Source organism: Natrix helvetica, assembly GCF_964273705.1.
Source record: "Natrix helvetica genome assembly, chromosome: 4".
Classification (NCBI taxonomy): domain Eukaryota; kingdom Metazoa; phylum Chordata; class Lepidosauria; order Squamata; family Natricidae; genus Natrix; species Natrix helvetica.
Window position 1 is genome coordinate 149,412,897 of NC_138550.1, and position 21,398 is coordinate 149,434,294.

The 21,398-nt window shown below is 42.8% G+C and overlaps 1 protein-coding gene across 1 annotated transcript; it reads right to left on the reverse strand.

Annotated features, from left to right (window-relative positions):
* Positions 1-1,089: 1,089 nt before the first annotated feature.
* Positions 1,090-21,017, reverse strand: KCNV1 (potassium voltage-gated channel modifier subfamily V member 1). Its single transcript, XM_081951626.1, has 4 exons — positions 20,873-21,017; positions 16,858-17,374; positions 7,535-8,061; positions 1,090-1,958 (listed from the first exon to the last, which is right to left on the reverse strand). Exons 2-4 carry the CDS (start codon positions 17,340-17,342, stop codon positions 1,447-1,449), a joined length of 1,524 nt encoding a protein of 507 aa, XP_081807752.1. The 5' UTR covers positions 17,343-17,374; positions 20,873-21,017; the 3' UTR covers positions 1,090-1,446.
* Positions 21,018-21,398: the final 381 nt, after the last annotated feature.

The window sequence follows — 21,398 nt, forward strand, 5'->3', positions numbered from 1 at the left end:
AAGAAGTAACTTTGCTTCTGTCTATAGCAAGTGAACTGAGTTCCTTCGTAAAGCGATTTTGAATGAATATACCATTCACAGTATTATGAATGCTTTACCTATCTTAATTTTCTGTACGATGCAGTGCGGGGGGGGGGGGGAGCTAAGGAATGTTTGCAATTTATCTGTTGGTGTTTCCACCATATTAGTGGTCTTTGCAAGGACATTAACAGCACTTAATGTCTGGGGAGGGAAGGATATCTATTTCAATATATGCTAATATTTGTTTTCTTTGGTAGGCTTCAAATGAGTTGGCTAAGAGCCCCCATTTACATTAGAGGTTGTTCTTTCATAATGCAATTTGAATTCCTGATCTCACTAAGGGATTTGCCACTTAAGTCTAGGATTAACTGCTAAGAATCTAAACTCATAACAGGCTTCATTATGAATGTGCTTCATTCACATGCGCTTCCCAAATAAATATAGCTTTTTACACACCAGATGAGGTAGATGGAGGTATTTGCCTGTCTGTTTGAAGTAGATAGGTTTCAGAAATGGCAATTCTGAAAGGAGTGTGTGACTTTTCAAGCAATGAGTCACATGATAGCATTGTTCCAATATCTCAGGAGTTGCCACAAAGAAGAGGGAGTCAAAGTATTCTCCAAGGCACCTGAGGGTAGAACAAGAAGCAATGGGTAGAAACTAATCAAGGAGAGAAGCAACTTAGAACTGAGGAGAAATTTCCTGACAGTTAGAACAATTAATCAGTGGAACAGCTTCCCTCCAGAAGTTGTGAATGCCCAAAGAAAATGTTGGATAGCTATTTGTCTGAAACGGTATAGGATTTCCTGCCTAGGCAGGGGGTTGGACTAGAAGACCTCCAAGGTCCCTTCCAGCCCTGTTGTTCTGTTCTGTTCTCTTCAGACTTAGTAGAAAAATGCCAATGTTGACATCCCCATGAGTATTCTTTTGCTATGTCTTTGTTGCTACCTCTAGAACAGGTTGCTTTTCAGTGGTTGACTGTCTTCTGTTTTAGTAGTCTCTTTCTTTCTTTTATTTCAATTTCATATCAATGCAGCAATACACATTTTTATATTGTTAATCTTTTATTCTTTTCATAATGGAATGAGCATAAAAGGGTTACAGCCAAAGAATGGAATTTTAATCCACTGGGATAGATTCCCCCTCCCCCCATTGTTTTCTAATGAAAGATGAAAACATTAAAGAGAATTTGCATTTATGTACCCTGAGAGTATTTTTTTTTGTTTTGCTTTACTTTCTAATACACTTTTGGGCTATATTAATTGTTCATATGCTCAGCAACGTAGATAAGCAGATTTGCACGGGGGAAAATAAAGAACCGTTAACTTTGCATTCATTGTTGTTATTAAAGCTATTACCATCTTAGGCATCTCTCATACTGTGTGTGTGTTGTGTTTGTGTGTATGCATGTATGTGTGTATGTCTTCAAAACCAAAACTCATCACCAGCGCTACTCCTGGTACTTGTTCTTTCTCGGCTTTTAAACCTCAACACATCCATTACACTTCGAGCATATACATCTCGCAAATTAATGTTGATATTGGAGTCACTCGACATATTCTTTGTGAGCTTCTTTAGGGCTTCCCTCTGGCGAAGGGCAGCTTCTTTTATCTTCAGGGTAAAATAGCAGGCAGAAAAGCGATCATTGATGATGGCAATTGGTAAAGCTAGGGCTAATATTCCAGATAATATGCACATAAAGGCCACAACCTTGCCAACGGTTGTATCTGGCCTAATGTCTCCGTAGCCAACGGTTGTCATGGAGGTGGTAGCCCACCACCAAGCACAAGGCACACTTGTGAAGGTTGTGTCATGGATACCTTGCTCAACAAAGTATTCTATGGTGGAGAAGATGGAGATGCCCACAGAGAGGAAAAGGAGAAGCATGCCAACCTCTTCATAGCACTGTGCAATGGTCATCCCAAGGGAACGCAAACCTAAAACATAAAGCAATATTTCAATTAGCAAGATATCCTCTTACTGCTATTCTTCTTGAGCAATGAACCAGAGTGGGAAGAAGTGGCATTCATTCAATCAAATTATCTTTTCCATTAAGCAGCAAATGGAAGACTCTCTCTCTCTGATTTGGATTCTTCCAGATATTTTGGGTTTTAACATTATCCTCCAACTTGGCTAGTGTTCTGACCTAGGCTTCCCCAAAATGCAATCCCCAGTCCTGACAAAACCCCTTTTATTAAATGAATGGTAATTCTTCTCATTCACATTCAGCAAGGCCTGGCAAACAGTCTTTCAAAGGAATATTTATGACTACAGACCTTAGCTATCTTGGAAAGCTGCCATGTAAATATCTTCCAAATGAGGAGCTGTGCAAGGAAAGACTGGGCACAGAGTCTCTGAGATTCACAGACAGATCTTCACACTCCTGAAACAAATCTAATGACTGAAGAAACGAAATGTTTCCTGCAATAGCCTATGGGAGGGGCCAATCACCTTTCACCTGTGAGTTTACTCCCAAGTCTGCCCTCATTTCTGAGTTGTTCTTTTCTTCTGACAGCTCTGCACATTCGCACACTGGGAACAAGCTCTAGCTGTTCCTCTGTCTCACTGCGGTCTACTAGCCCTGTAGGCACCTGATCACTGCCAGACAGCCTCGGTCCCATCTCTGCCTCAGAGCCCTCGTCCGAGCCTTTCCCAGCCTCCAGGAACTGGCCCATGCTCCTCCCCAGCCTACTCACTGTCCAACTCTGCTGCCAACTCTGCTGGCCACTAGCGGGCCACAACAGCCAGGAATTCTGTGAATTGTAAATTTGACACATCTGCAAATGTCAACTTGGAGAAGTATAATGTAAAGTATCCATTTTGTCATCCTTTTAAAAAAAGGTTGTCTTGAAGTCAATGTCAGTCCTAAGCTTCTCCAACTTGGATGCCCTCTAGTAGTGTGGACTTCAATTCCCAGAATTCTTAGCAATGGTGAGACTGGCTGAAAAATTCTGGAGTGGAAGTCTACACATCAGATTTTGTAAGGAAGCACTTGATGTATCTGACATCCTTTTCAATATGTGACTCCATAACTACGCTATGTCTAGAGTTGAGGCTCCATAAAAAGGGTTCATTGAAATTATTATCTTATGGTTGTTGGTGGCTCATTAAGTGAATCATAAAGATTCACGAGCCTGATAATGTTATTAAAAAAAGTGCTTTGTCCCTGACTCTTAGACGAAAGATTTAACATCTCAGGAAAAACACATCAGCTTTTCCCAACTCTTAAAATCATATCCATCCACTTCTAACTTTAAATATATATATATCACACTTTTTAAATAAACTATACAACTGTAACAAGAAAAAAGTGGCAAAAGTCAATGCTTAACAACAAAGAAATCTACCATTCTTTTATTCAAACAATACAAATATACATTGCCCTCAAATTCCTAATATAAAACAATTCTATTGCTGGTGGTCACATTATTGTTTTTGCTCAAGAGAGTAAGCCCAGAACCACCGAGCTGTCTCAGATTATCAAATGACCTGCATAAAGCCAAGGCACTGTTTTCCTTGACATTACTAAACTCAGTTCCCACTATTCTGCTTTCATAGTTAAAGCACAAACCAGATTCAGCTTTTATTATGCGTAGGCGACAAAGAGTGCTGAGGGGGAACAATTTCTTCCTATACAAGTACTTTTGCATAATCTGCATTTTTGTACGCCTTTTAATAATGGCATCACACCGCTGGCTCATATTTACAGAAGCTTTACTGGTTTGGAATTTATTCAAAAGTTGATAAGAGGTCTTGCTTCACCACCAATCTTCCCATTTTTCCTTTTGCCTTTTAAATGTTCTTCCCAGCAAGAGTGTGAGATCATAGGCTGGAAAGTAGAAGAAATGTGAACCTTCCTTAACCTTCCCATCGATTCATAGTTGTGTTTTCATGAGAATAAATTTTCATCCACGCATGATTATTTGATAACCAAGTAAGAATAATCCTCCTTGGGGAGACCGGGGACTTCCTGTTGAAAAGCACTGCAAGTAAACATTATCTTTTATAGCAGAATGGTATTATACAGTGGGACCAATAGGGGATGCAGGTTTACTGAAATTCTCTCTGGATCAAGGAACAATCTTTGAGATAGCCCATGTGACTCCACACAGCCATTCCTTGTGAGTATTCTGCAGGAATTGTTGTTTTGAAATTGACTTATGAGTTCAGCAGTTGGGAGTTGAGGGAGGAACCATCTTTACTCACATTCATCAGGTAGCCTTTTAAAAGGACATAAATGTTGATCCAGTCTGATCTTTTAATCACTTTGAATTGGGTTTTTTTTGGGGGGTGGGGGGTGGATATTAAGATCCTTTGGAACAACAAATATTACTGCAATTACTGAGTGAGTCATGACCTCCTTAGGGAAAGTATCTTTAATACAATTTCAAAAATTGCGGAGATATATATATATATATATATATATATATATATATATATATATATATATATATATATATATATATATATATATATATATATATATATATATATATATATATATATATATATATATATATATATATATATATATATATATATATATATATATATATATATATATATATATATATATATATATATATATATATATATATATATATATATATATATATATATATATATATATATATATATATATATATATATATATATATATATATATATATATATATATATATATATATATATATATATATATATATATATATATATATATATATATATTTGGATCAAACCACCAAAGATTGCTTAGAATATTGATTTTCGAAAGTTAATAATGGATTAAGGGTCTAGATGGAGTTGGAACTATAATCTTAAATTAATTGAATCCTTCTCATGGGAAGTTACAATTGTTTGGGTTTTCTGAAGTGAAAACAAGATATAATGGAACTTCAGAGAGTGGACACGAGGGAGTGAGAGGTTAATACAGATTACAATTCTAAAAAAATTGAGCAAAATATCCTATCAATGAGACTTGGGATCAGAGGGGGTATTCAGCTGGTTCTTCCCAGTTCAGGCGAACTGGTAGTGGCGGCTGTGGGAGGCTCTGCCCATCCGCCCCGACGTAATGAGGGAGCCCTGCACATGCGCAGAAGGCAGTGCACATGCGCAGACACAGCACATGTGAGTAAAGCGAGCATGCGCAAGCGCGCGTTTGCATTTGAGAACTGGTAGGGAAGGGAAGTGAAACCCACCTCTGCTTGGGATGGATATTTATGAAAAATGGTCTTTGAAATTTTCTGCTAGTATAAAGAGGTGGAATGGTAAGGCAGCACATGGCAAGATGTTTTATTGCCTAAAGAAGATATGCAATTGCTAAACCAGAAAAGAGATATGGTTATTTATTTTGTAATGTATACAGTATATAAAAGAGGCCAGTTAAACTCTTGAAGGATTTTTTGAGAAGTGACCAAAAAAAGAAGAAGAACTGTTTAAGGAACAAATGATGATGCTTTTGGATCTCATTTTCTAGTTAAAACAGAAGAAAAATGGTCTGAAGAGAATATATGTTGTAAGTTAAACAATAGTGATAAATTAAATTGTCTGTTTTTGTTGTGAGAGTCAACTATGCTAGTAACCAGATAAGGTACCAACTGATTGGCTCACAGTTCCCTAGTGCCCGCCCTCTGTTCCCATCTCCTGACTAATAGTATCTACTTTTTGGTGTACTTAAATTGTATTTGCCAATGCAATTGTATTTGCCAATGAAGTCATGATTTTCTGACTGTAACCCTTTAAAACTCATTTCTTTAGCACAAATCCCTGCACTTTTTTTGGAAATTTTAATTCCAAATTCTATTTTTTTTCTAATTTGTTTACATAATTTGGTAAATTGCTGCAGACAGATCGACGAATAATACTGGTTTTTTTTGGACAAAAGGTTTACTTCAGACTCATTAACATTCATTGTACCAGAAGCAGAAAAACAAGCGTGAAGACACTATTGTGAAAAGTATTTGGGAAGGGATCAGAGAGCAAAGGCAGGAACGGCTTTTGCATATAGAACAGCCAGTGAAAAGGAATAGGTAGCCAATTAGAGAGAAAGATTTCTGCTTTTCATTCCAAAGGGCCCATGTCATTATATTATGTTTGTAAATTCCCTTTCACTATTGGTAATCCAAGACCTTGGATAGAAGAGATGCAGCTTCTGGTGCTACCAATACTTACCTTCCTTAAGATAAACTATTACATTCTGAGGAAGGGGGGGAAAATGGAGCTGATTGAAATAATGGCAAACCATTGAGTCTTGGACAAGTGTTGCCCAATTAAATGACTGTGACAAGCTTAGCTATTTGTGGTTCAGCTGCAGACTGCTTGTGACTCTTAAATCTTTACTGACCATATCCCAGCTAAAGGTAAAGGTAAAGGTTCCCCTCACACATATGTGCTAGTCCTTCCCGACTCTAGGGGCTGGTGCTCATCTCCATTACAAAGCCGAAGACCCAGCGCTGTACAAAGTCATCTCCGTGGTCATGTGGATGGCATGACTAAATGCAGAAGGCGCATGGAACACTGTTACCTATTTGGTGGGTTACCAAAGGACTTGCATTTTTCTACTTGCATTTTTACGTGCTTACGAACTGCCAGATTTGCAGAAGCTGGGATACGTAATGGGAGCTCACTCTGTTACGTGGCACTAGGGATTAGAACTGCTGAACGGCCGACATTTCTGAATGACAAGCTCAGCATCTTAGCCACTGAGCCACCATACCCCACATATCCCAGCCAGTTAAGTTATTTCTTGTACTAATAAAGGATAATATTGGTAGCTCAGGACAGAAAAGAGGGGTACTTGTTTTCTTGCAGATGTTTCATTACCCAAACTAGACAACATCATCAGTGCTAGTGCTAGTGATAATGTTGATGATGTTACCTAGCTGGGTAATGAAACGTTTGCAAGAAAACAACCAAGCTTAGAGAATAGCAAGGACCCTTTACTTATCCCTTGTCTTGGGAATAAAATCAGAGAAAGAAATAGGCATGCTAGCTGAGATTTGCACCCACCATAATCTGACAGGTTGATTTTGTTGCTTGGGATGTAAACCTGTTTTCACTAAAAACAGGTGGCTTAAACCTCTGAAGGAACCTCCAATTCAACTTGGCCTGACCCTCCCACCCCCCAAAAAGCACCCCACCATAAAACTAGTTTATAAAGTCCAGCCTCGGAGCATTTCATGTAAATTCATTAGAAGTTGGGGGGAAAAACAAAACAATGCTTGCATTGGCTATCCCAATGAAAAGTCAAAACTAAGATTCTCACTCATCCAAATCATGGTTGCCTCATAGGTGCTTAAGAACTGAAGAAGCTTCTTGGATGAGAAGCAAAATGTTTTAAAGGGAAAAAAACAAACAAAGTCCAATTGCCATTTGGAAAAGAATTGGAATAGTACAAGTGCAAGCAGCTTTGGGGAATCTTACCTGTTTCGTAATTCAGTTTTTTAATTCATCCCCTCCATTCCCTGAAGTCCCCCAAGAAGAATGAGAGGCTCCCAACACCACAAAGATTTACCTGTTGAATGCCTGCCCAACTTCAACATGCGCAGACCCCTCAGCAACCTCAGCACTTGCACAATACGTCCCATGTTTTCCAGCTCCTGGGAGCTGTGTTCGCCCCGTAAACTTTCCACCAACAATGTGATGTAGAAGGGCAAAATGGCCAGAAGGTCTATGATATTTGCTATGTTCTTTAAAAAGAGCCACCGATTTCTCGCGCAGAGAAAGCGTAACAAAAATTCTCCTGTGAACCAAGCAATACACACATACTCCAGGACATCAAGTAGCTGGGCTGGCATCCAGGTCAATTCCACTGAAATCAGAGCCATGTTGGCAATCGAAATGATGACAAAAATCATGGAGATTGTGCCGAAAGTCCTGGCAGCGACAGAAGAAGTAGGTTTGTCTAAGACTTCCCATAGCTTTTGTCTGGTGGTAGAACACAGACTTCCAGAGAAATCTTCTTCCTCAACTTGGGTCTCCAATTCTTCAGAATCTTTCTTGATATCCAAAGTTTCACTCAGTTCTTTCCTTCTGAAGTACCTGTGTAGGGCAGTCATCTATTAGTATTACACCACTGGAAGTCAATACGTAAAATCAGTAGAAAACATTTTGAGATATCTATTGCTGAACTCCCCTGGAAGACAATGTTACTAGTGTCAAACTCCAGGCCTGGGAGGAGGGGGTGTCGGATCTGGCTGCAGGGCTGCCCTGAAAACAGCAAAGTACCCGCCAGTGGTGCCTCTTCCAGAAAAAATGGAGCTTGGGCGGGCCATGGGTGGCCGTCCCAAGTTCTGTTTTTGCTGGCAGAGGGTTGCAAGAGGCCATTGCAGAAGAAAACAGACCTTGGGAGCCCGTTTTCACTGGCAGAGCACTTGGGCCACCACAGGCACACCTGAAACAAGTGATGTCGAGCTGGCCACGCCCACCTGGGCCCCATGAAGTCAAACACAATCTTGTTGCAGTCCTCAATGAAATCGAGTTTGACATCCCTGTTCTAGAGTCTGTTAATGGTGGGAGACAGTTGGGCCAAGATTACCTATGGAAATGAATCCTGGATTAATTTTCTCAAAGGATCCCTTCTCTCGTTATAAGCTGAGCCGGACAACAAAAAGAGGCACAGAATGTTCAGAGATCTTGAAGAAAGAACCAGTAATTTCTAATATGTGTTTTGGAGAAAGAGCAGGAAGAAAATTCCCAAGCAACAGCATACTCAACTTGAATAACAAGTGGGGTGTTAAGATTATATATTCCGAAGCTGAATTGCAAAATAGAATTGTTATCCAAGGTATCCTCATGCAGATAGGCCGCATTTGAGAGTCATCATAAATCTATTTAAGTCTTGATAAGGGAAGAATTCAATTTAGTTCTTTAAGTAATTCACCATAAACTCACTTATCGAAATAAATACAGACGCTATACGCTTAATCACAGGGATTGCTCCACAATACCACTGAAAATGATGTGAGGAAGTTGCAACACACAATTGAGAAAGAAAATGTGGGGAATTCTTTCCCCACCCATATTATATATGCAATTTCAGATCTAATTTTACCATGTCAAGCTGCTCCAGTACAGGATAATTCTGATAAGGATTAATGTGGAATAATTTCAGGGAGAAATAAAAATTGAGTTGCCATAAAACTAACACCGTGCCATTGTTTAACTTGAGTTGGAATAAAGGCTGATCATTCATCAAGGCAATATCCCTGTCAAACATCCAAATTTGCTTTAGAATACCTACATGCGACTCATCAGTGCATTTCAGAGGACATTCCCTGAATTTTAATAACATTTTTGTGACTTTACTTGGATTCCTTTGGGTTTATATGTTGCTCTTTTTGTGTGTGCAAATATCAACATTGACTTGGTTTTAAGATGGTATTTTCCAATAGCTGTTTACTGTATTTACGGGTTTGGTTTTATTTTCCCCTATATATTATTATTATAGGGAGCCATTTGAAGTTTCTGCTTAAAGAAACAGTGGTCATTTCAAAAGAACAATTGAAGCAGGTAGAGAATAAAATTCACATGTGGAGTAAGAATTAACTTTGATAGTTTCGATAGATGGGTAACTCAAGGATGGATCTACTGTACCAAATCCAACTTCAACATCAGCATAATTTACCTCAGTGGTGAACATCATTTTTTTCCCATCAAGATTCCGTTCTAGGAGAAAACTGATGGAACCATATTTCATGCCAGTAGTACACTGAGGCAAAGGCATAGATTGCTCTTACCAAATATTTGAATTGCTTGCTCACAAAGGATTTCTTAAATAAGGATGAAGATTACCCACCCTTGATTAATCTCATAGTCTAAAATGCCAACAAGTTTTTTAAATCTCATCTTCAACCATTGGATGTTGGCTGCGGGCCTGCATCAAAATGGTTCATGAACATCAGGGCAGGACCGTGCCGGGTCATGTGATGGCACACTCTACAAGGAGTGCCGCCACTACAGCAGCCTGGGTGACCCGAGAATCCATCATTGACATTTGCAGAGCTGCTACGTGGGCGTTCCCCACAGCTTTCATCAGAAATTATAAAGAACGAACATTCATGGGGGAAACATTAGGAACTCCAGTGTCAGCTCCCTCCTGATGGTGTTCAGGATCCATGTGTCCATGGTAATCTCCTCCCATCGGTCTGCATAAAGTTGCCCATGATGGGAGGGTCACTCTGGCGGTCACTTGCCGCATCTGAACTGATGGTTGTTGGAGCCACCACGAAATGGCTTCCGAAAAGATCCCTGGTTCTGTTGTCTGCCCCGGGACCCAAAGTTGCTTCTGTCCTGGCCTCTATCACTAAGTTGATTGTATGACCTCTGATAGGAAAAGGAGGTAGACGCCTGGGCTTTATCCTGGCCCCGAAAGGTCTGCTTCCTGGTTTCTTCTCACTCTTTTTAAAAGTAGAGGGAAGGATTTTTCGTTTATCCTTCGTTTCTATCAAGAACTTCTCTAAAGGGTCCCAAAAAAGGACGCCCCCTTTGAATGGGGCTGAGGCCAGCTTCCACTTGGCATTCATGTCCACCTGCCAGTGTCTGAGCCATAGCAGGTGGCGTGAGTCACATTGGAAGCCAATGCCCTAGAGGTGAATTTTGCCACATTCAAGGAAACATCCGTGGAATACTCCACAGCTGTAATGATCTTATAAAGATCATGATGGCAGCGAGATGCCTCCAAGGGGGGGGGGTGTTGATCTCAACTGTCGCAACCAGAGTAAGGAGGATCTTGTGAAGAAAGAGACGGATGTAGATGCCTTAATGGCCCAGGCGGCCGCCTGGTGAGTCTTATGACAGGCCTTTTCAGACCTTTTGTCCTCTGCCTTCAGACCCTCTAAAAGGTCTGCTGGAAGAGCCGAGTTGGAAGTCAAGGAGACCACTGGGGCATCCACTTCTGGCAATTTTAATATATCCTCCATTTTAGACTCTAAGGGGTACAAGGCCTTGTCTCCCCCACTGGGATTGGCCAATGTCCCCGGCTGTACCCACTGGCACTGCACGACATCCATGAACAGATCAGGGACCAGAATGAGCTCCGGGTCTGGAGCATTCTCTTTAAACAGTCCCTCCTTAGGATCCTGGAAAGTAGAGGGAAGTCTTATCTTTAGGTTTGGCTCCAAGCTCCATGGAAGCCCTGGCCTTGTGTAAAATGGCCTTAAACAAGGTTGTTTTGAAGAGGCCTGTGGAGGCAGGCATATCCTCATCCTCTGATAATTCAAACTCGTCTGCAGCCTCCTCTTCCCAGATCGAAACCTCCGTTGTGACAGAGGTACCCGGAGGGTCGTGGTTGCGGCTCCTGCTCTCAGCATGGTGGTGGCCAGTTCTAAGATCCTTGCCACCCCTGGCCTCCTTTTGGCACATAGCTTCAACCACGCCCTGGGAAATAGCCTGGGATATAACCTCCCTCATCTCTGCCGAGAGAACAGGGCCTTTGTCTTCTGCGGGTGTGGACCTGGAGGAAGTCAGGCCCCATTCCCTTCTAACTGGGGGTGAGGAGTCCTCCCCATGAAAACAACCATGAAAAGGCTCCAATTCCTCCCTTATGGAAGATCTGGGGGAATCCTGGTATCCCAGGGAGGCTGCAGGGGACCCAAACTGAGAATCCCTACCACTTAGGGATGGTGATTGATCCCCTTGATTAGAGGAGAATCCCCTCTCTCAGTTCTGGGTGGAGAAGAGGCCGAAGCAGCCTCACAAATGTGAGAGAGAATTGGGGCCTGGGGCCTACCAGATCTCTCCCTTGGGGCCTTCTGCCTCTTGTCTCCCTGGTTGTTGGAACCCTTGCTTCCAGAGGAACTATGTGATGATTTCCCCCCAGTGCCCTTCCTCCCCTTCCTCCCTTGGTATGGGGGATCTGGCCTGCTGCGCTCCGCAGACGGCCCTGCCAGCTTCTCTCGTGGCTCCAAACCTTCATCTGCCATTCTGACGATGGAGATTTGGTGATTGTCGGCGTGGAAGGTGAAGCTGCAGCAAGGAAGGGCACCAGATGCTGGCCAGTTGGCTCTGAAGCGTCTGCAGATCCGCTTAATAGCTGGAGGCTGGTTAGTTTGCCAGGGCACTCCAATGTCGCCTTCCTGAGACAGGAATTCTTCTGAAAGGGAAGGGAGGCCCTGCCAGACCACGGACAGGACCAGGCAATCCCCGGCAGCGATCTGCGCTGAGGTGGTGAAGCGCGGGGTGTCGATATTCTCAATGGCTCTGGTGACTAACTTTCAATTTGGATGCCGAAAATGGCAGCCGTGGCTTGGCCCTATCTATAAAGAGTCCTCTGATGCCTGCTGGCGCCTCAATTAGTGGCAATTAGAAAGCGCGTGAAAGCATCGCTTCCAAAATGGCCACCGTGCTTGCCGAGCTTTCAGAAATGCCGCAGAGGAAACCAGGTTCCTCTGAGGCTCCTAACCCTGACAAGCGGCCAGTGATGCGCAGAAACGCCGCTGCCATCCCTGCACTCACCGGCAGCTGCCGGACAAGTGGTCTCTGCGACCCCAATCTCTGCGTGTGGCCAGCAGTAGATCAGAACACGACAATCACCTCAGCAATCCGAAAAGGAAAGAATCTTTGTAACAGTACGCTTATCTCTACACCAAATACTCTACACTAGGAGAAATTAAAAGAAAAATCCAAATTCTGAAATCTGCTATGATTTGCCTGGAGAGTCCAGTCTATCTGTCAAAGGACTGAAGAGCTCCCTAAAACTAGTCCTATCGGGTGGACTTCATTTTTAAACTGACCTTAAGGAGGCAAAGGAGGCGTGACCAAAGAAAAATCTACTCAGTCCTAGGGCAGATAGGCCGTGTTAACCCATGCTTGGACTCTCCAAGCAGTGCACAGGAGAAACTGGATGCTCAGGACAGGGTTTCGGGTAAGCAAAAATGCTGTATTTGGTATGTAAGATGCCCCCAGATTTTATACTCTGAAAAATACAGTATTTTTCAAAACTCACTACTGACTTGTGAAAAACCTGAATCATAATTTTAATTCCATGCCAGCAGCCCAAGTCAAAAAGGTTTGTCAGAATGAACTGTATAATATTGTGCGTGGGAATCAGCCTGGAATCTGGACCAGTCCTGCAGTTTTCCTGGCAACAATTTCGGCAGTGGTTTGCCATTGCTTTCTTCCTAAGTCTAAGGGAGAGCAACTGGCCCACCTCAGAAGACTATAACTCATGGTTTCCTGGCTTCTACACCCGTGCTTATAGCTGCTAACTAGCCCATATTTTCTCTCTGTAAACCTTAAAATCAGGGGTGGGCTCCTGGGGATTCGCAGGAGAACCTCTAGCTAAGATTCTGTGCAGTTCGAGCTACCTCCAAATCCCACTCCTGGCCCCTCCTGCCCCACCCAGCCCCGCCCCAGGCGGCCTATTTTGGATGCAGCTAAGTGCAGGTCGCACACGGAGGCTCGGGAAGGCTGAAAAATGGGCCTACTAGAAGTTAGGGAAGGCCAGAAACTCCACAGGCTACATTTTCGCTCTCCCAGAGGCTCGAGAAAAGCCTCTGAAGCCTAGGGAAGGCAAGAAGTCCCCACTGCTATAGGAGGCCTACTAGGCCACGCCCACTGTGGCCACGCCCACCCAGCAACTGGGCAGAGAACCCCTTGCTAAATATTTTGAAGCCCACCCCTGCTTAAAATACTATATATTCAAGCACTAAAATGCAACATTGGTGAATGTTCTAACAGAATGTTCTGCAATGTTCTAACATGAGCTAGGCACTTTCAATTCTAGCTGATGACCTATGGGCCAGATTGATGTATCAGAGATTCTCTACCCTTACAATACAATACAATAGCAGAGTTGGAAGGGACCTTGGAGGTCTTCTAGTCCAAACTCCTGCCTAGGCAGGTTACCGTTCCAGACAAATGGCTATCCAACATCTTCTTAAAGACTTCCAGTGTTGGGGCATTCACAACTTCTGGAGGCAAGCTGTTCCACTGATTAATTGTTCTGTCAGGAAATTTCTCCTCAGTTCTAAGTTGCTTCTCTCCTTGATTAGTTTCCACCCATTGCTTATTGTTCTACCCTCAGGTGTCTTGGAGAATAGTTTGACTCCCTCTTCTTTGTGGCAACCCCTGAGATATTGGAACTCTGCTATCATGTCTTCTTTCTATTAAACTAGACATACCCAGTTGCTGCAACCGTTCTTCATATGTTTTAGTCTCCAATCCCCTAATCATCTTTGTTGCTCTTTTCTGCATCTTTTCTACATCGTGGCGACCCTGGTTTTACTACACAGCATATGACAAAATATATAAAGACTTTCTTAACAGACCAGCTTTCCCTGTTCCCAACATGACCTGTGGAATTGTGTAGGCCACCACTTTCCCTTTTGAAAGTTAATAACGGTAGAAAAGGCTAGAATTAGTTCTGAGAAAAATCTAATTTTATTTCACATTTTGTTTACCAGGTTCATCTACCCCAACAATTAAAAAAAACCATCTGGATTCATTACAGAAAGATTATATATATCCCTCAGCAAGGGCTCTAGGCTTAATTGACCCGCTCCCTCCTATCACAGGGGGCGCGGGTGGCGCCCTTGCAGGGTAGAGCAGAGGAGTTTGGGGAATATCTGCAGGACAAAGTCGCTCAGATCCGGAGCGGATGGGCCCCCTCCAGTGGCACGGACGAACCGTCAACAGTGAGTCTTGTAAGACCACTCTGGGAGGAGTTTGACTCTGTTGCCCCCGAGGATTTGGACAGGTTGCGTGGACGGCTGCGGCCCACCACATGTTTAATGGATCCGTGTCCCTCCTGGCTGGTACTGGCATCCTGGGAGCTGACACGAGGCTGGCTTCTGGGCCTGGTGAACGCTTCATTGGGTGAGGGATCCTTACCAACTGCCTTGAAAGAGGCGGTGGTGAGGCCCTTACTCAAGAGGCCTTCACTGGACCCAATGGAGCTGGCTAATTATCGTCCAGTCTCCAACCTTCCTTTTTTAGCGAAGGTTGTTGAGAATGTGGTGGCGCAGCAATTTCCATGACACCTTGACGAATCCGAATATCTAGACCCACGCCAGTCCGGCTTCCGACCCGGACACAGCACAGAGACAGCCTTGGTCGCGCTGGTTGATGATCTCTGGAGGGCCAGAGATAGAGGTTGCTCCTCTATCCTGGTCCTATTAGATCTCTCAGCGGCTTTTGATACCATCGACCATGGTATCCTATTGCACCGGCTGGAGGGGATGGGAGTCGGAGGCACCGTTTTACGGTGGTTCGGCTCCTACCTCTCCGACCGGTCGCAATGTGTGTTGACGGGGGGGCAGAGGTCAACCCTGAGGTCACTCACTTGTGGGGTGCTGTAGGGATCGGTCCTTTCGCCCCTCCTGTTCAACGCATATGTGAAGCCGCTGGGGGAGATCATCCGTGGTTTTGGGGTTGAATACCATCTGTACGCTGATGATACTCAGCTGTACGTTTCAACCCCAAACCACCCCAGTGAGGCTGTCGAAGTGATGTCCCGGTGTTTGGAAGCCATCGGGGTCTGGATGGGGGACAACAGACTCAAACTCAACCCCTCCAAGACTGAGTGGCTGTGGCTACCGGCACCTCGGTTCAGTCAGCTGATTCCAGCGCTGGCCATAGGGGGCGAACAGCTGCCCCCTGTGGAACGGGCGCGCAATTTGGGCGTCCTCCTAGATGCCCGGCTGTCAATGGATGACCATGTGGCAGCCGTGGCAAGGGGGGCGTTCCACCAGGTTCGCCTGGTGCGCCAATTGCGCCCCCTCCTGGACCGAGAGGCCCTACGCACGGTCACTCATGCACTGGTGACGTCTCGCCTGGACTACTGTAATGCTCTCTACATGGGGCTTCCCTTGGGATGCGCCCGAAGACTGCAGCTAGTCCAGAACGCAGCCGCACGGGCAGTCATGGGGAATACCAGGTACTCCCATGTAACACCGCTCCTGCGCGAGCTGCACTGGCTGCCTGTGGTCTTTCGGGTGCATTTCAAGGTTTTGACCACCATCTTTAAAGCGCTCCATGGCATAGGGCCCAGTTACCTGCGGGATCGCGTCCTCCCACATACATCCCAGCAGCCAATTCGCTCTCACAGGGAGGGGCTTCTTCTGGTGCCGTCCGCTAGGCAATGCCAGCGGGCGACGCCAAGGAGTAGGGCCTTCTCTGTGATGGGCCCAACCCTCTGGAATGACCTCCCCCCCGACATTAGAACCACCACTGACTTCCGCTCCTTCCGGCAGAAACTAAAGACTCACCTGTTCCGACTGGCTGGCCTGGCATAATTTCAACGCCTATCTCCTGGCATTTATATTTTTACTGGTTTTTAAGGGGATTATTCTGTAGACTTAATTTTATTGGGTATTGGGATTTTAATGTCTGTTTATTTTAATTATTTATTAGCAATACAGTCCTGCACATCTTTTATCCTCCTCTTATCCATCTATTTTATATTTGTATATATATATTGTCCATTTAGTAATTTTAATTGTTTTAATTTTGTTCTTTGACATGGACTGTACACCCCCCCGAGTCCCTTTCGGGAGAGGGGGCGGTCTATAAGCACTAATAAATTGAAATTGAATTGAAATTAATTAACATACTGTATTTCTGCCTCTATTCATTCGCAAATCTGAAGGGTTGAACTTACTCGGTCTGCTCCCCCATAATTTTACACTTATTGCTTTTCTTTCCCATTTCCACTAACTCATTACAGTTGTAATATGCCTGTTGCTATATTGCCTAGGCAGGAGGCGATTGTGCTGAGCCTACCACTCGTGCATGTTTCTCTAATTTGTGTTAACTTTGCCTTCACATCTTCCTACAAGCGAATTAACTAAGCCACTTGGATGGATTTCTGCCCCCCCCCCCGCTTCCCCAATTGCTCACCTGTCCCTGCAGCAGGAATCAATCATGAGCTCATCCAGCCCCCAATATTGGATCTCCTGCAGGAAGGAAAGCGCACACAGCTGATCCATTACGTGTAGCCTGCCAGTTTGGTAATAGTTATGGACGTAACTGAATGCTTGAGAGTTCCGATCAAAAAAATATTCATTCTCCATCAAGTTGGCATCATCACATAGGTCCAAAAGGCTAGAGGCTACATCCCGAGCAGCTGAAACCATTACTGCTAGCTTGCCCAGCCGAGTGTCTGGATAGCAACAAAGCTTCTTCTGGGACAGCACAAAGCGGGCACCTCCAACGTTGACAGTCATGCAATCCACGGATGGAGCTACGACGTGCTGTAGCAAAGATCCTGGCCCTTCCTCGCTACAGAAGACACTGGATTCCAAAGAATCAAAGGATGTGCTCTCGCCTAATTCCTCTCCAGAGGCCCCAGAAGAAAGGGACAAGCAGCAAGGAGGTGACTTCATCCTTCAGCTCCAGCAGCAAGTTTTTTGGCTTCCTACAGAAAAGCGTTAAGTTAATGACAAAAGCTGATCCCGGAGGAAAAGGAACAAAATCAAAATGTTCTCAGATTATCCTAAGGATCAGGGCTATAACCATTATTTTCTTTCATTGTTACACGACATTGTTATGGAATCTTGGCACTAACGCCAACCTATGAGAACTTCAAGGTTTGTTTTGTTTTTAGAATGGTTATGAAAATTAATTATACAAAGAAATAAAAGAGCTTTGCCTATTTAGTGTTGAAAACCAACCCATCTACCAAATAAACTAAACGATGGATCTTTGCAACCTCCATGTCTTTGTTCCCCTCACAGAAGCATCTTGTGATAATCTTAAATCCGAATGAATATATATATATATATATGGAAATGCATACTGAATTTTGTAGATGCAGAATGTTGGTGAGCTTGGCAGAAGTTAAACCGGTATATGTTTGAAATCAGTTGTGCAGCTGAGAGCAACCCGGTATAAAAGTTATTTATGTGAACCTTTTCAACAGTATTGGGAAAAAATATATCTGTGGTTTAAACCACAGATTTACCTATCTTTTTGTACCTCTTTTTTATTTCCAATGTTGCAGAAAAGGTCACCTGTTGTTTTAAACCCCAGATTTTTCACATTTTCAGCACTCTCCCTCATCATTTCCCAATTTCCAGTTTTGTTGAAAAGGTCATCCATAAAAGCATTCTGCACCGGGTGACACCATCTGGAGGGTACCAGGCATTGCTGTTCTAAATCATATAGGAAGCCTACATAGTTATACCTTATGTAGATATTCAACTCAAGGGAGTCTTGGACTCAACTTCACCTCCAACTCTGGAATCCCAAGGGTGCTTTTTCCAAAAGGCAAGTGGACTTTCTTTTTTACAAAAAAAAAATTTCGCTTCTCATCCAAGAAGCTTCTTCAGTTTCTTTCAGCTTCTTGGATGAGAACGAAACATTTTCAAAGAAAAAAAAAGAGAAAAAGTCCAGTTCCCTTTTGGATAAAACATTTTTAGGACAATCATGACCTAAATGATTGAAAATTTCCATAGGCATCCAACTCTGGAAGTTCTGTAGGTGATTCTGGACCAGTGATGAATTCTCAGCCAACTCACCCCAAACAACAATTGTGATGAAAAAAAGAAATCTACCATATGTCACCTTGAGATCTGATGAAAACTTAGGATAATGCCAAGTTCCTAACTGCAGCAGGTGATCAAGGAGGCTTGATTGACAGAGATTCTCACTATTAATGTCCAGAAAAAAGGCTGATATTACAGACTCTGGGAATCTAAACAGGTGTAATTCAATTATCATTTATTAGTGAATACATTAAGGCACAATCTATGTGAGTTCCTTGATCCTTTTTCTCATAGACTTCCTAATGAATGGAGTGGTGTCTCACTTAAGAGATATGGTTGAAATGCCCATTTGGTTCTCATCTGCCATGGTTTGAATACCTTTTTCTTTCCTGACTTCAAGAATGTCCTAAATCTAACACATAAAATATGAATGGAACATTTAAGATAGAGATAGCAAGGCCAATGAATCACTAGTCACTTCATTATCAATTGTAATCATGTAGCTTTTATATGTTTTCAATGGATCTTTTGTTGACAGATGCTGAGATCCCCAAATGCTTCTTTTTAAGTAACATCATTTTTTATACCTCTGGAAGTACTTTCTTTCATATAAATTGTTCTCTTTTATATATGCAATCAGGTTTTTACTCAGATTTCCCTGGCAAATGACCAGCCATTCAATCATCACCTGCCTTCCATATTCCATAATGTTTGTGCACTACAAACATTTATTTAAAAAAACCTACAGGTACAGATTAACAGAGTTGGAAGGGACCTTGTAGGTCATCTAGTCCAACCCCCTCTGCCAACCAAACCCTACAACATTTTTGACAGATGGCAGTCGATTCTCTTCTTCAAAGCTTATTCCTTGTCTATCCAAAATGGGTAATTATTACCTTGATTATTATTCTGAATAATTGATACTTTGTAAAAGTATTAAAAAGCAATCATATCCTTGATTGGGGCAGGGAGTGGAGGGGTCTGGAATCCAAATATCATAATTGAGTTCCATCAAAATGGTGTGTGATTATTTTTGAGTTCTTAAGAACTCTTTAACAAGAGTTAATGATGAGGGGAGGGAGGTGGGAATTCCAAAAATTGGGCTAATTATTTTAAGCTAGGAGATTCACAAACTGAAGTTACTCATGTTATCCTTGATATACAGTACTACTGAAGAAAAACCACATGGTGTGACATTCAACAATTATTCAAATCTCAATAGATCTGCTATTTCCTTTAAAATTGCTGAAAAATATTTAAAACGTGGCATTGACCATTGACTTAATTTGAAGCGTCTTACATTTCTTCTGTAATAAGGACAATTTTCTTTCCATGGAACTTAAACAAAACTGCAACCCTATGCTCACTTATTGGAGAGTAAGTCCTATGGAACATATAGGGATTCCCTTATCAGTAATGTGAGCAGGATCTTTATTACTCTAAGAAGAGTTTGCATTTACATTAAGAGTGCTGATAAAATTGGCTCATTTATTTTTAATTAGTACTTCAATTCTCTATCTCCTTTTGTGCATGTTGTCATCGCAAGCCATTCTTTTACCGAGCTTTAATATGCCTTGCCTGCATTAGGAGATTTTTTTCCAATTAGAAAAAAACTATTCTATGCTTAATGAAAATAATGTCAACAATGTCTCTTTCCATTCATGCAGCTTTTAATCATACTCATTAATTATAATCAGTAAAAGAAAATGACAGAAGTTCTGCATCTTTTATTTCTTCTTAATTTTTGGTGAAAATGAAGACTAATAACTGGTCTGCACAGAGTATTACAATTTTATCTCAGATAATAGCAAAATCACCTAATACCTCTGGCTGCAGAAGCCCTTATTGATCCAAAGCAGTCCAATGCATGTTTCCTTAGAAGCCCAATCTCTGGACCTTAACACTTTGCAAGTGTGCAAAGGGGATTTCAGTCTGTGAAACGGATGCATTAATTCCATTAAAAAAAATGTGACACAAGTTGCTTTAAACTGATGTTTAAGGACTCTTAAAAAAAACACCAAAAGTCACGCCAGAGACCAGAGAACAGTTATATGTGACTGCAACTGGGGTATTTCCCCCTCAGAAGTGAATATCACTGAGCACTCTATGACTTACTACTGAACAAGCTTGCCACTATCAGTCTAATGTAAATACAGGAAAACTGAGATATGAAAAAATAAATACTCGAAGCATTATAGAGAATAAGAAGGAAGAAAAAAAGAGAGAGGAGGGGAGGAAAAAGGAAGGAAACAAGGAAGAAAACAAGGACACAAGGAAAAGAAGGAAAAGAAGGAAGGAGGCAAGAAAAAGAAGGAAACAAGGAAACAATGAAGGAAGGAAACAAGGAAAAGAAGGAAGGAAAGAAACAAGGAAGGAAGGGAGGGATGGAGAAGGAGAAAGACAAAAAAAAAGAGAGAAAGCTGACTCACTTTTACTCCAACTACTAAAGGGCAGACTTTCCCATCCAAAGCTGAGAAGCGCAACGGGCTTCCCTTTTTACGGGCCAGGACATCTGGGCTGCTGCGATCAAGCGGCTGCCCCTTTGCCCAGCTCGCTTTCCCGCACTCTCCTCCAAAATCTTGCCTTTTCCTCTGGCTTGCAGAGTGCTTCGCCGGGCGCCCGCTTCCCACCGCCGACCCCTCCAGCTCTCAACTTGGAGATCGGTGTTCCAATGGAACGGCTGGTCTGGTCACGTGTGCACGCGCGATTCCCCCCCTCCCACAACTCCGAGGGAGCGGGAGGAGGGGGCGCTTTTTAATACGCCCCTCATGCTTGCAAGACCCTGAGCTAGACCGACCGTCGCTTCCCTCGAAGGGCGGTGAATGAAATGCGCGCGAGTCTCTTCGAGCAGAAAACCGGGCAAGAGATTTAGAAGCAGAATTTGGGAAACTGATGATGGTGATGCGATCCTCGAACATCAAATGGTTTGCAATCGCGAGTGGGTTCACGCAACGT

Excerpts from the sequence above, each read along its gene's own strand:
- KCNV1 (XM_081951626.1), bottom strand. The coding sequence starts at position 17,342 with ATGAAGTCACCTCCTTGCTGCTTGTCCCTTTCTTCTGGGGCCTCTGGA. Across the intron at positions 8,062-16,857 it reads GATTCCTGCTGCAGGGACAG|GTACTTCAGAAGGAAAGAAC; the intron begins GTGAGCAATTGG and ends TGCCCTACACAG. Across the intron at positions 1,959-7,534 it reads GTTGGGCAGGCATTCAACAG|GTTTGCGTTCCCTTGGGATG; the intron begins GTAAATCTTTGT and ends TTTATGTTTTAG.